Source organism: Seriola aureovittata, chromosome 20 (genome assembly GCF_021018895.1).
Source record: "Seriola aureovittata isolate HTS-2021-v1 ecotype China chromosome 20, ASM2101889v1, whole genome shotgun sequence".
Lineage (NCBI taxonomy): Eukaryota > Metazoa > Chordata > Actinopteri > Carangiformes > Carangidae > Seriola > Seriola aureovittata.
This window is the reverse complement of record NC_079383.1, coordinates 11,129,873-11,147,395: the sequence shown is the minus strand read 5'-3', so window position 1 is coordinate 11,147,395 and position 17,523 is coordinate 11,129,873. Positions and strand designations below refer to the sequence as shown.

The window sequence follows — 17,523 nt, the reverse complement described above, 5'->3', positions numbered from 1 at the left end:
CAGCAAACAAGACGATAAAAAAATCTCTCCAACACCTACAATTCAATAAAGACAGACACGCTGCAGAAAACAAACATCCTCAGACACGCTCCACTCTGGCACAAACCTGGAGTGATTTCAAAACAGCCAAATGGTCTTCAACACTTGCGCAGAGGTGCAAAAAAATCTCCTACTCATTCACATGAACTCTGACTGTGTGTGCAGACACAGCCTGGTTTTAATTTTTACATGCATGGCTGCTCTGCTGCTGCTGCACGACTGTGCCACACCCTGAAGGGACTTTTTGGACAATCCTGCAGCAAAATATGAACAAGGGACGACTAACTAGTGTACTCCTTTGTTTGTATGTGTGTGTGTGTGTGTGTGTGTGTGTGTGTGTGTGTTTTTGTGTTTATTTAATGAATCATGTTATGTTAGATGATGGGATTCTGAGTATCTGGACATGGCTTATAATGCAATTCTCTCTCTTTATTCCATTTTGATGGGTCCAATACAAGTGTGTGTATGTGTGTGTTTGTACACTATTGATTGTGCTGCCAGGAATAGAGCTCAGTGCTGGTCTTCTATGTATTCGTCATCTGACCAGACCTCCTACAGACACTTAAACTGTGTGTATGTACTGTGTCTGTGTGTGATGAAAACAATCATTTTACAGACACCTGATACGGGTTCTGCTGCTTAGTTCTCATACGGCAACGCATTAGATTCAAAATGAGCTATAAATCCTGCGTTATGTTAAAACTCAAACGTGGCTCAGCAATCACACCTCTGATGAGGCGTCAACACGGGTCAACACCTTCTGCAGGAAAAAGACAACCGTGCCTGCTATCTAACACTTCACACCTTGGTGTGTATGTGCCAGTCTGCATTATTCTGCAGATACATGTGGGTGTGCAGTATAGGTGGAGAGAGACAGACACACACACAGACACAGGAGGGAAAGAAGTGCCTCACTGTGTTACAGTTAGCCCGGTTAGAGCAGAATACTGATAACAACAGTCTTATGAATACAGAATATGAGTATGAATATAAGTCCTCTTTCTCTCCTGCATGCCTGAACCTGTGTTGATCACTGCAGAGGCCTGTGTGTGAATACTAATGGGCTCTCTGTTAGGAGTATAACAGGCTGCTTTGCATACAATGCTGCTGCAGAGTAAATCGCCAACAAGCTTCCCTTGTTTCTGATTGTTTTGGGGCCAGTGATTTCACAAGGGAGTGTTCATTAGAAACCAGATGATTCCAGTTAAAATAACAGATACGTTCCTCATAAACATCACACATTTAATCTGAACTGAGAGCCTGGCTGTCACTGATAAGAGGCCTCAATGGATTTAATGGCATAATATCATTTAGCACAAGAGGTTGACACAATTACATGATTGCTGTCACTCTCTCATGAAAGCCCTTATATTAGCCCAGAAAAACTGGGCTGTCTTTGTAAAGTTGTGTTAAGACTGTGTTAAGCAGGTGCTGAAATCTTATATGCCATACAGGAAGAAAGGAGATAATGATTAAAATGAAATGCAATAAAATACAAGCACACCACAAGAAGGGGGCTAAAAAAAACCTTCAATCAACACTTCCGTTATGCTGTTTCAACGAAAAACTGAACATTTTAAGGTTCATGAAGTGACAAAAGTACTTTTTCAGTTTGTATGGAGAGTGTGGACATAGCCAGCACATTAACAAGTCATATCACCTCGTAAGAGCCAGTGATCGGATGCTGATCTTAAGGTTTGTTATTCCTTCTTTTGCTTGGTGGCTTCTGAAGGGGCTTTTCAGACTAATCAATAAAACATGGACAAATACACACAAACCTACAGCTCTCCATACACTAATCATGATTACAACAGAGACTAATCCACCTGGCATGAGACTGCAATAATGAAATGTACCATTACATATGATTACAACTAGGTTCTACTATTGTGACACACCATGTGCCATATGTGACATCCAACTCACACACACACACACACACACACACACACACACACACACATAAACACACATGCAACAGCGACAAGGTCAGCATGTCGATCAGAAGATTGCACCTCCTGATGGTGTGTCACCAGGGTGACCAATGACATCACATGAATAATTCAAAAGGTGAGGTAGCTCACAAAACTGTGAGGAAGAGGTGTGGTGTGAGTAGAATGGGTCGGGGTGTATTTTGGAAAGGGGTCAGAAAGGGGAGAATTGAAAATTGAAAAGATGGAGAGAACTGCAGAACTAGCAGAGAGGGAGGGTGTGACTGCCTCTCTAAGAAGGGCTGGTAGTGGGGGTGGGGGGGTGGGGTGGGGGGGGTAGGAGAGCAGGACAAGGAGGAGAAAAGAGAGAAGAGTCTGTGTGTGTGTGTTTGTGTGTGTGTGTGCATCTGGGTGAAAAAAAAGAGGGAAAGTGGGAAAGAAATGGGGTGACAAGAAGGGTGCTCAAATGGAGGGGCAGAATAGAGGAGATCAAACACAGTTGCCATGGCAACAAATGGAAGCTGATGTTGGGGTGAGAGAGAGAAAAGGGGGAGGGGGGTGTTAATGAAAGTAAGATGCATTTGAGACACATCAAAAGAATATTAATGTGAAGCCACCTACCACACCCTTTGTACCAGAAAAACAAATGTTACATGTAGTAACACACACATGCATGTATACACACACACACACACATACACACACACACACACACACACACACGTGCATTAACACACATTGGTCATGGCTGATGTACCACAGTGAGGAACAGAATAAAGGAAAGAGACAGAGAGGCAGGAAAGAGAGAGAGAGAGGCAGACACGGAAATGTTAAAAAAAATGAAAGGAAGCAATAAAAATAAACCAATTAAGGACAAAAATAGACAAAACATGAGTGAGAAAGAGAACAAACTGTGCCTAGATATACTGCAAGAAAGACATTTTCCTCATGCTTTATTTATTTGTGGAATTTGTGTATTTATTTTTAAAATTACACTTGTTTCCTCTTGAGCGATATTGATATTCATGATTTCCATGGTGTAAATATCTTCTTCTAAGTATATGTCCAGTGGAAAGTTTGGTATGAAGCAAAAAAATCTCATGGACCTGAACTTTTTTTCCTCTTTGATTTTTGATCCTCATACACTTATTAAATAGCATTCGGTTGTGAATGTGGTGATCTCCTCTCAACTGGTGGTAGGATTGTCTTGTCATAAAATCAATGTGAACTGAACCAAAGTGACATAAACTGCAGTGAATAGAAACATGTAAAGAGAGGAGGTGTGGGGTGGAGAAACAGAGAACGGGGAATTAAGAAAAAGACAGCGAGGGAGGAGGAGAGACGTGAAAGATAAATGAGAAACAAGAAGATAAAAGATAAAAAGATAAGAGCTGCAGCAGATGTATTACTGTTAGTTTTAGACATGGAAAATAAACCTGTGGTTGCAACACCTTCCCATACTTAACACAACACATGCACACTTGCAGGTGTATACATCACTACCACCTCTAGCTTCTTCCAGACTTAACAGAGATGCAGCAACAAGCAGACCAATTATTAATATCACACTATGAAGGCTAATTATTTCTTTTAACTCAGATACACACCAGAGTTCTGTGTAATTTGCCTGCAATCCAGCTAATCAAGGTGTGGAAAATTCCAATTTTAAATTGAAAGGCATAAAAAATGTGGTTTCATATCAATCTATGAGGACATCACGAAGAAGAAAGGTTCTGTTTCTCATGTTTACCTGCAAATCCAATTTACATTTTACATTAGCAACCATTGCACACTCATGCATATGCACTAAAACATAAAGATGAAGACACAGGTGTAGACACACACACACGCGCAAACACACATGCACACAACTGTAGTTACCTATGTGAAGTTTGCGTTAGTGTCTGTAAACAGTTTGTGAGCCAAACCAGCTTCCTCTCCTCTTCTTCCCCTCGTTCTTCCTCTCTGCTACAGGAAATCTTTTAACACAGCACCACATTGGCAAGCATCTATCTCTCTCCCTCTCTTTCTGTCTCTACCTCCCTCCCTCCATCCCTCCTGCACTCTCTCTGCAGTGCAGTCCCACCCCCACTCTGGCTAGAAGCAGCTGGAGAAAACCAGGAACATGGATCCACACTGGCATGGATCCGGACTGACCAGTCTCAAGTACAACTAGTGGTCATAGGCAGGGAAGATGGTATGATGTCATCCTTAAACACAGAGACCCTTGTGTGCACACACAAAGCAGTGACCATGTACAGGTACGTTCATCTTGATTAATAAGGAACACTTAGATTATAGAGATTATAGAATCACCACACAGAGATACAATGCTTGGAGACAGATAAGAGAGAAAACTCCTCTGTGCTTTCAGTCTCATCCGACATCAGGGTTAATCAGTGCTTTAATCAGAGTCAAGACGTCTGGTGGCAAGAACACAAAAGACAGGCATCGAGCCAGTGGCTGTCTGGAAGGGAGAAGATTGATTTAACTTCATCATGGCATGATTTGGACAGTGGTCAACAGTAATGTAAAGTTTACATGATTTGTGCTTTCTGTAATTAGGCATCAACAAACTCATCTCCACTACGTAATGCTGGGTGATCAGTTTTCAAAAACAGAAACCCCAAAAAAACATCCGCAGCAGGACAGCAGCCCAGCGAAATGATTTATTAATGCAATGATGTTTCAAGCAAACGCCTCCCTCAGCACACCATGGGCATCTGCTCTATTTGATGTAGAAGGGTGAAGCGAGTGATGACCTGCTCATCATTTTTTAATCAATTAATAACAGGCAGAACATTTCAGGTATCTAGGTCCTTTGACAAACTATATGTTAACCATACAAACTCTGTATTTCAAACATGCTCATGTTCAGTTCAAATCTTTTTATATGAAAGCAGAGAGAGAAATTGTTCAGTTACAGATCAAGACATGCAATGATGACATTCATTGCTTATGGAGCTGGCAAAACTTCACTTGTACAGACACACTGACAGTTAATGGCTGTTAAAATACAGTAAAAATCTTAATAGTGTACTTATGTATGCTCAGATGAATATGTATGCACTTGCAGTTTTTATATCATTTTCAATACTACTAATAATCTTTATTCATAGGGCTGTTTTCTTTACGATTACTAAGTACTTTACAAGAAAGACAGTTGGGTCATGTCATGCCCTGGTGGAAGCGACTACTCACTCCATTGGAGGGCCAGTGTGTGTTTGAAGTGAAAAAAAGGCCCCATTTAAAATGAAAAAGCCGAACCTGAGAGAAGATCACTGAATACAAATAACAGCCTTAAAGCCTGTGTAAAATAATTGGCAGCACCCACAGGAAGCGACATTTTCAAGAAAGGCTAGGGGACTAAAAAATACAAGAGAGAAATCAGAATTTTAGTGTGGTAGTGATGCACATGTCCTTTATAACCAGCCCTCTGGGCTATAATCATCTTTCTCTGATAGCACTTTCACAGTGTCACTATTTCTATTACTCTCTCTCTGCCTTTGGCTCTGAATCTATTCCCTTGGATAGACACACTCACATACAGTCCAGGCACATACACACGCACGCACGCACGCACGCACGCACGCACACACACACACACACACACACACACAGAGGCAGATTTGTAGCTCTGAGAACTGGGTTGGGAGTGTGCCTGCTGCTCTGGCTGATGTATGACTCATCTCCCCCATCTATTCCACTGGGATACAGAGATCTAGGGAGGACAGACCCATACGTAATACATCAACTCACCCACCCACCTACACCTACACACACACACGGATGCATAAAAAAAAAACCAGGGGCACTATGTGCATCTCTATATGTATAAATATGCTTTTGTTAAGTACTGAAGGAAGGATACAGTAACCTTCAAACACACACATCAGGCTGTAGAATTTTCAGTAGTATATTGCATGTTTCTGAATCATTCTTGTGCTTCATGATCAATACTAATTTAGGACAATTACCAGAACAATCACTGCGAATCTCATGACCGTGAATTTGAGTTTGACACTGACAGCTACAAGTGAGCAGCAAAAATGAAGCTAACACTGAAGTGCCAAAAGCTGCAGTTCTTCTCATGACCACTTGAGAGGCTCGCTCCAAAAGTGAGTGAATTCCCATGTTAAAATGCCCAACTTTACAGCAGAAATAAACATGTTTACGGACTGGTACAAAAAAACTGTTTTGGTCTCTATAGCTAATTTTCCCCTCCATGACAACTGCACAGGAGTAAATTTTTATATAGTTCACCTAATTCAATCTTATTTAAACTTAAAAGTATGCATAATTGAGGGCGTGGCTTTTGAGTGACAGGTGGGGTCGTCACAGTTGGCTAACTGCTCCGTGTCTAGCTGCTAGCTGTCTGCTCTGCATCACCTCAGATAATAATACCTCTCTGCTGTGACTGTGGTGCTGGTGCCTTTTGGAGAATTTTTCATGCAAATATTGGAGAAAATGATCTGACTCGCTGTGTGGTTAATTGACTAACAGTCTGTGCTCCTGTTTTTTGAGGCGAGTGAAACCATACCTGGCTTGTTCACTTAGCTTGTTATCTAGCTAATTAGCCAGCAAATGAGTTAACCTCGGGTTAGCCTTTGAGCAAGGCAGCCAGACGCCCAGCTGTGCCATTATTCTCCCCTTTTTTGGATTAGCTGGGAGTTAGGCAGAGTCGGGCACTGCCAAGATGGCGATGGCGCAGCAGCTCACTCAGAGCTTAAAAAAACCTCTGGGTGATGTCTTGGAGGTTACGTCCATCTTTATATAGAATCTATGGCTACAACAAATTAGCTGAAAACATTATACACACATACAAAACCAGAGTGGCATATGTTGACCACAACATTATTGTTGGTTACTATTTAACAAACATTCAACCTTTTTTGATTAGAATGTTGTCAGTTTTTAGAGGAATAAAACATTCACCTCAGTCTGCATTAGAAGTGTTGGGCTTGGCAGGTATATAAACGATTATTTTCATTATCAATAAATCTGATCATTTTTTTCTTGAATGACTGTTTGGTCCATAAAATACCAAGAAATTGATCAAAATGCCAGTCACAAGGATATTCAACCTACAGCAATATCAAACAGAATAAGCAGCAAATGATCACCATGGAGAAGCCACAAGTATGTGTTTGGAGTGTTTGGAATTTCTATGAAAAACAATTAACTGACTGAAATGAAATTTGTCAAAGTAGGTGCCGATTAACCTTCTGTTGATTAACTAATTGATTAATTAACTAATCATTTGAGGTCTAACACTAACCATTGCTATGACATTCAAGATCAGGCCTCATATCTGCAGGACAATATAACAGATGCTAAGTGTGTAATTAGTGAGAAAAATCTCACTAAATCTATTTTTATACCTGAGTCTGTCATGTTATACTGCATCTGACTCCTGGACTCTATTCCTGTTTTATTTTAAAACCATTTTCCTTAGTTGTCTATTGTTGCTTTACTTCTTGCTCCAGTGTGTTTCCAATTTCTGTGATTACCTGCACGGTCTAATGTGTTGTGCTTGTGTCTCGTTACCTCCGCCCTTGTGCTCCCCCTCATTCTGGGTTAGTTAAAGAAGTTTAAAAAAGAACAGACATTTTACATTATGGAAAGATTATCTGCACTTGTTTTTTTTGTGTATTTCTCTATTTTAAATGTCTGCTTTATTCAACTTATTCAACTTATTCCATACCACAACGGGGAGTATACACACACACTGGGGCACAGATTCCACTAAGAATAGCGCTTTTGTAAAATGAGTAAAAATGTATTCAGACCCATATTTAAAGCCCTGGGTTTTGACAACAATATGTGCATTATTAAACATAATTAATTATTAACACAGACATGTAAAAGGTCCCCCACTCCTCCTACATTGGAGCAAGACACCCAGACAAAAGAGGACACAGAGAGACCACAAACAATGATGGCACTGCATCATTTGTTTCTTTTGATATTAATTTTGCATCTTGTTCTGCTTGTCTTTGTGGTTGTTTTGCATCACTTTGTGGTCACTTTGCCACTCTTTAGGGTTGCTTTATTGAATCACCAACAAAAAAATTCAGTAATCCATCCACAATGCTAAAAAGCCTGAAAACCACCTATCACTTTCTGACTCAAGTAGGTGTGAGGCACCAGGGGTGGCCAGCCAGATTTCACCCCTGGCCATCCTTCTGGCATTGCCCCTGCTAACAATCAGCAGGCTGTGAGGTGATAGAGGGGATGTCGCTGTGATCAGTGTGTGTGTGTGTGTGTGTGTGTGTGTTTCCTGTTCCAAACACAGAGTGTTTCTGTCTCCCAGAAATAGAGAATCTGATAGCTCTGCTGTCTGACAGCCTCTCTTGTCTCTGTGGTCCCAACACAGAAGTGGAACAGATCTGATGAGAAGTGTAAATCCAATGTCTGCTTTTGTTCTCACTGCTTTGTCCTTCTCTCTGATCACAATATTTCTGTCATCCACTCCCTTTCTCTTTTAAACCTTTTATATAATATGCCTTGCTCTGTCCAAATGTATAATTCTGTTATAATGTTTAGACTTAATAGTTGAGTCTGTTAATGAGTAAAGTGTAAGGATGCATATGACGGGATGACTATAAGAGTTGGTACTATTTTGCCCAATGAAGTGACTTTGTCCGGTGTGTCCTTTAAGTATCTATGCTGTGTTAGTTAGGCGAAGATGGATGACTGTGTTTTGTGTGTGTACATGTATTCCCAGGAGGTCTGTGTGTAGCAGTCGATAGTTCTGGCTGGTAAGTGAAGTCAGCCATTACTTCAACCTCACTGACTTTCGCACCACTTGAGGTAGAGGACAAAAGAGATGAGAGGAGAGAAAGGGAAAAGAGAAGAAGAAGAATATAGTACAGAAATGAGCAAGCTGCAGCAAGGTTCAATTCAATGAGATACAATCTAGGTACATTATAACTAATTAAAGAAGCTAATAAAACCAACCAAAATCGAGCAATAAACCACAGCTACCACTTAGGAGAAACTAAATTGGTTAAGGTAATTGGCTATTAATAATGAGCGTAATTAGGGTAATCAATTGTTGAGGCATTGGGGAGAATTATGTGGGGATTTCTTAAGACCTACAACCTTAATAAGTCCAGTGGAAAAAACACTGATGCACAACATCATGAATCACAATTTAATCAGCGTCAGTGCCAGTAGTTTCTATGAGTGATGTGTCAAAATAGTGGCTGACTAACATCAAAAGGTTTAGTCTGACAGTCAAATACTGTGGGGATTCTGGAGAGCTTAATGCTCAACAACCAAATACCAAGGTAATTTTAATGATAAAAAAAGACAGGTTATGTCCTAACATAGTATTTGTCAGATTTCATAGGCTTATCAGACACAAATGTGCAAAGACATCCATATAAGTAGAGATGGATGCAGCTGGGATTAGTTTCTGCATTAATCACCTCCAGCAATCCTCTGGCATGCTCTAGTGGACTCAATGTGTAATTACAGCCTCTTGTCTATTGAGTAGCAGAGGGGGAGATTTTGTTTGTGTGTTAACTTCCTGTAAATTAATTCTACTCTTTTTTTTTTTTTAAAGTATATGTTTTTGGGCTTTTGTGCCTTTATTGGACAGGATAGTGGAGAGAGACAGGAAATGAGGAGGCAGAGAGGGGGAATGACATGCAGTAAAGGCCATCCGATGCGGGACTCGAGCCGGGGCCAGCTGCAGCAAGGACTGTAGCCTCTACACATGGGGCGCCTGCTTAGACCACTATGCCACACGACGCCCCAATTAATTCTACTCTTGATGTGATTTAACTGTTTATTTATTTTCATTTAATTATATATTTGTGTTTGAGATGGTTTAACTTTGCAAAAAATGATAGAAAATGGAATAGTATAGAGTATAATGATCACATATACAGAATATACAGCTCAACACATATATAAAGAACATAGAAATGACAACAGCTGCACAGCTGGTCCAGGCTTTTCCTTCTGGAAAGGAGCAATGACAACTGACTTGCCCCTGTGACAGACAACCTGTGATTATTTTTGTCTCATCTCACCCAAGTGGATAAACTCGGAGTTCCAATTTTTATATTTATAAAATATTATTATATATTTAACTTTCCTGAAAGTCTAAATGACAAATGACTATAAAATTATTTCCAGAAAGATTAGACACTTGAGCACATGAGTCAAAGAGCTGCTAAAAAAGAACCATGATAGGCTGGGGTCAGATTGGTATGGTGTGCATATAGTAACATTCTGTGCAGTGTGAACGTGGCTGAAAACATTTGAATTCTACAGAGTCGCGAGCAGAAAAGGCTTCGACAAGCTGACACACTTACCATAGACTTTGCCCAAGAACAGTGTCTTGACCAGGTTGAACTGTGTGTCTGAGGCGTCTGGGAGGGTGTAGCTGACTGGGGGGTAATGATCCAACTGAAACAGTGGGATAGAGAGAGAGTGAGATCTATTAGAATCTGCATTTTAAAGAGAGTCTAAAATTAATGACAACAGCATTTTAAAAAAGACCCAGACTCAGACCTGCATCAGCACATCAAGCAGAATAACCAAGATGATGAAGAAGAAATGGTAATTCATTGCTGCCAGGGATTGTAAAGCTGCTACACAGCAGTATCAAAAGCTCAATGGCTCCCCCTTGTGGTTTTAAAATACCCAGAAAGCTCTAAATAACCACTGTTAACAAACCCTTATATTACTCCCACGAATCATGAGCAAAGATAGTTCAAAGACAGTGCATTTTATCAACTCTTACAGCCTTAATTTGAAGGCATAGTCACTACATGTTAGAGCCAGGACAAATTAGGCTGCTCACATATACAATCATTTGGCATGTGAATATACTAAACGTGTTTTAGGAAACATTTAATAAAAAAAAGTTTAACATAATGTAACCCACATGGATACTAAACCCATTTATGTAATTTAGGAGAGTTTACCATGCCCACCACATGGTGGCGCACCAGCCCAGTATTCTTGTCACGGCCACGCAGAGCGCCGCTCGTTCTGAGACACTCGAGACACTGACCGAGAGCGCCGCTCGTTGAGTGAGCTGACGAACTTGGGTATGAAACGTGATGTAAACTTCATAAATTAATGATTAATCCCCGCGTAGTGTATTGATAAATCTCTTGTTTATTAGGAGAGAGCCTTGTGAGTTATTGAGAGAGAGAGAGGAACTGCTTCAACCGTGTATGCCCTCTGTTGGACTCCGGTAAGCATGGCTGCTACATGCTAAGAGGCTAAGCCTCGTTGTTTGCTTGTTATGTGAAAATGCCTTTCATTGAGACACTTTTATTAAACCTATCGGAGTTACAGGAATGTGTCCTAATGTTTGAACCCACCGTGGTATTCTCTGTATCATTGTGAACCGTGAAAACAGACTTTGAAAAGATCGCTAACTAAGTTAGCACGAAGCTAACGCTAGCTGCGAGTGATGCTAGCGCTATGCTAGCTCAGGTATTACCTGTAATATGTAACGTGAGTACTAACAGTCTAGCTGGGTAAGCTAACGTGTTGCTACTGACATTTACGAGAGAAATAGAGACAGCACATAATGCATAATTGTGTTGATATGGTGCCAGGTTGTGATAAATATTGTTTTCTGATAACTGAGATGTACATAATGTGATTTATTGCACTGAAGCTGTTTAAATATTTATGTTGGTTCAAAAGAGTTGCTTAATACTGTTAATTTACGGTTAAAAAGGTTAAAAAGAGATGTATGCTGCAGTTAAAAAGATAAATAAGTGCATTTATTTTAAAATATAAGTTCATGGTGAATAATAGTCATGGTAAAAATACTTATACTGTACTGTAAATGTATACAGACTCATTTAAATTGATTTGAATACTGTATATCCTGCATTTGGGTATAGATATGGAAGATATTTAGAGTGAAAAGTGAAAGTAGAATGATGTCATGTGATTGAATAGAGAGTAATGTATATGTTTTCTGCACTCTAAGTGTAGATTGGTTTTTTTATTGCCGGATTAGGAACTGATTCAGATTCAGAGCCTGTGGAGGTTCGGTGGCGAGCCAGGAAGGACGAGCGACTTGGACGGAACGGTGCACGTGTGGCCAGCCGTGGGATCCACTCCGAAGAACCCCAGAGATCATCTCACTTCACTCATTGACATAGATAAGGAAATAACACACAAATCTACCCGGGTAGTGAACTGAACATTTCAGATCATTACACGTACACCACAGAACAGAGTTGAACTCTTACCTCCTAATAAAGAAGGACGGACACTTTTATTTGAACTTTTTTTATTTAGTTTTTCATGAAAGAGCTCTATTTTTCATAATTTTTATGTGTCATACACTGTCAAAAATTTACCTGTGTGAGACAATAAATTGTCAACTGTTAACTTCATGTTCTCTCATTTAAATAACTATATCCAGCTCTCCGAACCTAGAGAGTGTAGGTGTCAGTAGTATGGTTTTGTTCAAGAACTGCTAAGGGCGCTACAATAAGTTTTAAAATGTCCAATTTAAATGATCATCTTACTATTTTCATTCGTTATCAACTTAGAGAAAATGCATGAAAATCCTCATATTGAGTGGTGTACCAAATACACCTGTTCAAAAATACCAACCAGAAGATCCTAAATATAGGAGGACTATTCCAAAAGCATGCTGTCATGCTCGCTCGCAGAAACAGACCAAATGATTACAGGAAACCTCTTGTTTGTAAAGCTGTTAATTTAGTTTTTTTTCCTTTTTGTTTAATTTAGCTGGATGCAAGCTGAAAAGTGATCTTCTAAAATGATTCTCTAAACAAACAGCTCTTCACCACGACTGGAGATTAATGATCACACATTAATTAACAATCTGCAATTCCTGAAGTCTGTGGTGGGTTCAAAGCCTTTTCCTGAGAGCTTAAAACAGAGAGTGAACCAGCAGCGTGTTTACAGAGAACATCAGTGGAGGCTTGAGAGCAGCGAGGGTGATGGAGGCAGGGAATACATGACTTTAATATCCCTGCAACATAATTAACTTGTTATTGCTGTTTCATTGAAGTTTCTAATTAGCTTGAAGGCTGCAGCCAGTGCTACTGACGTGGAGTGTTTCAACCCCACAAATTGGTTTCTGTGTGTTCCAGAAATAAAAGATCTTCCTTCCTTCCCTCTCTCTGCACACAGGAGAACTGTATCTCAGCACGCTCCAGTCTGCCGAACGCACACCAACTGCCCCAGCCAGAGCAAGGGAGGTTGAAAACAATGACTTTTGTTACTGTGCGTTTTACTGGAAATTTGTTCCATTGATGTGCTGAATAGCTGTCGTGGCCTGTTAGCTGGGAGCTGAGCTAGACTGTCACTAAAGGGCTGAGATCTATCTGTGTGTGTGTGTAGTTGTTCTTGTTTACAGGTTTGAATCAGTAGAGTCCTCCCATATAGAAAACTCTCTCCCCCCCCTACCCCTCCAGAGTATTTTCTCCCTCTTTCTCTCTATACACGTGCAAACACACATGCAGCATATCCTAATTTGATTCATTCCAAAAGCCTGGTCTCAGTGGAGTATTGTGTGAGTTTTGTTTTCCACAGTGACTGGAGGGTGGGATAATGGGGAACAATTAAATTGTGCTCAGCTTATTTACTTTTATCTGAGAAAACAAATTGGCTGCGCAGCCAGGGAGGGCGGTCTGAGTCTCGAAACCCCCAAAAAAGGTCCGCAGAGGCAGACAACTAGGGAAGAAACCTAATTTTACCAAACTTTGTCAATTACAACTGCAATTATTGGGATCCTTTCCCTTTACACTGAACCATTTAGACAACACAATTTTCTCCTTGATGCGCTGTTGGTGCCGCTTAGGTTACATAAAACTTACATAAGCAAAGTAATCAGAGGTTAGATAAAGAGAAACTTAACAATGGGTGAAATCTATTTCCCTCACTATGTGCTCAAAAAGAATCTAATTTAGTCAATGTGCTGTATATATTTAAATTAATTTACACTACACTGAGAACTTTTTACTTTAGTAGCGACATTGTTTCCTTAATGATATCTGGAGGAGGAGCAAAGTGCAAACAAATGCTAATTTCCTTTGTTCACTTGAATAAATAGTTTACCATTATTATCAAGTGAATTACTGAATGATTGTCTTGTCTCATTAGCCAGCCATTCACACTACTAATACCAACCACAGAAGCAATATCAGTGGAGAGGAGCGGGGAGGAGAGGAGAGAAGAGGAGAGGAGAGGAAAGGAGAGATGTCTGATGCCTGAAGGGATTCCTCACTTTCATCTCTAAACCCTCACAGTGTGCGAGAGGTTGAGAGAAAGCAAAAGTCAGAGATAGAAAGATGGGAACTTATTTTGATCTCGCCTTGGTATGCCTTTGATAGCGAGTTCTCCTGACAAGACACTTACACACTGCTTTAAAATCAAACGCTCGCTTCTTGCACTGCACTCTGGTTTCAGTAGGTATTTGTATGCATATGCAAATCTACGCCTTTAAGATAGCCTCAAGATTATATGAAGTTAGATAAAATAAATGCACAAAAGTGATATTTGTTATCATATTTTTTGGGTCTACTGTTTTTTTTTTTTATATCCAAAGACGACATCTGTTTTCTTTCAACCTTTTCCTCGCACTGACTCTCATTCTGTCTTTTGCTTTTGTTCTCCATTTCTCTCCCGTTCCCTTTTCTCTCAGATTCCCATTACTTCATGCCTTTTTTTGTCTTCTCACTTGTTCTCTGCCATGTCTTTAAACTAAACAGTCACTTGTCTAAATGCCTTTAAGATTTGCAGCCTGATAGCAGAGAATTGAGACCTCGGCAGCCTCAGGTAAACACTCAGCTCTCTCTTTTACCCTGGAAATTGAATTTGATCCACCAGCGGGCTGACTTTTATTGCATCTGACTCATATCGCTGCCTCTCACTCATGTTGTTATATCTCAGATGAAAGCAGCTACAACAAGGCCTCTGATGAGCATATAAGCGAAATAGTAATGGGGTGGTTAAATTACAAATGCTGATGGAAGGTTAAAACAAAATTGGCATTTTGGGCTTTAATGCATAATGCAATAATTTCCAATCCAATTTCAAATGTAGTAATTCGCACTCCCAAGTCGTCATTTTATTTTTACCATTTTAACAAAAAAGAAAATTGCAATACACATTACGATATACATTTTAGTTTTACTTTAGTTTTATTTTTAAGCTCAGTCTCTTAACCTACTCAAATGTGTTTGTGTCAATAAATAGCCAATCACCAGCATGATTAGATCTTGGCCCAAGCCTGCTGCATGCTTATTGGCTCAGGTTTTTATTTGGAGAGATTTATTCATTTATTCTTTAGGTATCAACATTGGGTATCAAATGATACTATCAATAGTATCAAACCAATTTGGTTGGTCCAAGTGCTATATTCTATCCATACCACAATCTTTCCCTAACCTTAACCAAGTGCTTTGAATGGCTAAACCTGACCATAAAAAGATGACTAATGCTGTAGTGTACCCTGAATGTTGAAAAATAATGTGAAATAAGTGACACCAAGGGGTCCTGACCAAGCATCCATATGTGATAAATTGGGATTGAGAATGCGTAGTTTGTATCCACCTACTGATTTTAAGTTCAATGTTGTAGCTCTGTTTTTAGTCTCCATCAACTCTTTGTTGGTGGAGACTTTGTCTCATTGCTTTTTGGTATTGGGTTGGCAGTGTACAGTGGGTTTTAGAGCTTTTTCAGTGAGCACAGCTGCCTGCTATATCCACAAACTATAGTTTCAGAGCCTTGAGAGTGATCGAGAACAGTAAAGTTGAAGGCTGTAAAACCAAAACAATGGCTGAGATGCAATAAAGCATCATAGAGCTGAGAGGAACTGCAGTTGGGTGATGATTCTCTACTCCTTAAGTATTGATTATAGCTGCTTTAGTTGAATTAACACATCAGGTGGCAAATAGAAGTGTTCAGCACATTTACAAACAAACCTTTTATAGTGACTCTTAAAACGGAACTGACTATACTAAATCACCATTGATACTGAATGAATCAGTAACTTTTAGCAGTGGAGCTTGTCACACGTGAGAGTCTGCTTTTGTCAGCTCAGCCATAATGCACAGTACATTACTTCCATGTTGCAAACCTATGAAAAGGCTGTGGAACCTGCAGAAATAATTAGAATCTGATGAGTCTGATAAGTGCTTGTATTGGCTAGTTTTGTATTGAACTGAACTTGGACTAGCACCAGACTGAATATACTACTGAACTGACGACAGTTTGAATCATTCCTGAACAGTGCAATCACAATGATGTGTATGTGCCTTTGACCGTTGATGCGTTCACTTACTTATGTATGTACTGAAGTGCATTTGCATCGTGATGTGATTCTTTGGCTTATGGAAAAAAAGCTACATTGTCAGTGACTATGAGTTTTTGAACTGAACGGAATGACAAGTCATTCATTTGGGATTTCCACCTCGAGCAGCAAAACATGCATATTCCTCCTGAATCTGGGTCTGTTGGGAAACACAATGAAATTAATTTTTTTATTAATATGGTTCAAAATGCTGTCTGATAATTAACAACTTTTCTGTGTGCAATGCAATATTGGCAGATTGACTGATAACACCTGTTGGTGCTACCCACTCACTGCTGAGTCTTGCTTCTGTTGTTGTCCAGAGCGGAATTTTTCCTGTTCCTCATGTCTCATTAGTGTGAGTGTGAATACAGTTGTGGTTGCTTGATCAGAATAAAAAAAATATTACTAAAAGCCCGTAGGGATGTGTGAGAAGTTAGGTGGTATGAAGAGAAGTGCGGTGGACAGATGAATTTGAATAATGTTGATTTTGTAGTGTAGCAGTGTGAAGCCTGTGTAGTGAGTTGACCTGACAAAATCTCATTTGTGCATGCACGTCTGTTGGTATGCATGTCCGCATCTGTTTATGGGTGGATATTAAGTGCATGTTTGTACCTTTAAAAGAGCCCCGAGGCAGTCAAGCAACTTGAAAAAGTTTTACTCATCAAAGTTATCTTCGTTAACATACCTTCAGGCTCTTCTTTTCATGCCCTATCCTTAAACCTCATCTATTTTCTCTCTCTCTATCCTCCCGCACAGTTCCTTTACTGATTTCTTTTACTCTTAAATCCAAATTACCACATCATGTCCATCAGTGTTCCTCTTAATTCTCTTAACACTCTCTAATGTTTAAGTGCTGTGCGTATCATTTTGTGACAAAGAGATTCAAAGGATTGTTATTTGGAGTACAGCCCGGGCACATGGGGAGTGGTAAACTGGGGATATGCATTTGATAGTTAATAGTTCAGTCACACACTGAACACTGGGCTGAACATCGATATCTCCAATCTAGACATAACTAAGCTGCAATCAAGTATGTGTGTGAGTGATGAGCAACGAATCTCGCAGTTGCTCCAATCACTTTCTGTGCCAGTAAAAAGGGATGTGTTATGTTCAAGGGCTCCCAGCGGAGTGATCAGCGGCTGCAGGTTGTGATTTGCTCAGAAAAAGAGAATGATTTCCATTGGATGTTTCAGTTTAATTTTCTTGCTGTCAGAATTTTTCACTGTAGTGTGTGAA

General features: G+C 39.9%; 1 protein-coding gene and 1 long non-coding RNA gene across 2 annotated transcripts in view; one reads left to right on the top strand and one right to left on the bottom strand.

The window, feature by feature from the left end:
* The window catches only part of cntnap2a (contactin associated protein 2a), a 351,965-nt gene that overhangs the window by 6,972 nt on the left and 327,470 nt on the right, over window positions 1-17,523 (bottom strand). The window contains exon 23 of the mRNA XM_056364796.1: window positions 10,298-10,391. Coding sequence (XP_056220771.1) covers window positions 10,298-10,391 — 94 coding nt within the window. The remainder of the gene's footprint in view (window positions 1-10,297; window positions 10,392-17,523) is intronic.
* On the top strand, window positions 10,949-16,089 carry LOC130161474 (uncharacterized). The gene is made up of 3 exons (XR_008826156.1): window positions 10,949-11,038; window positions 11,116-11,187; window positions 11,971-16,089. It is a non-coding gene; the product is annotated as an uncharacterized LOC130161474 (long non-coding RNA).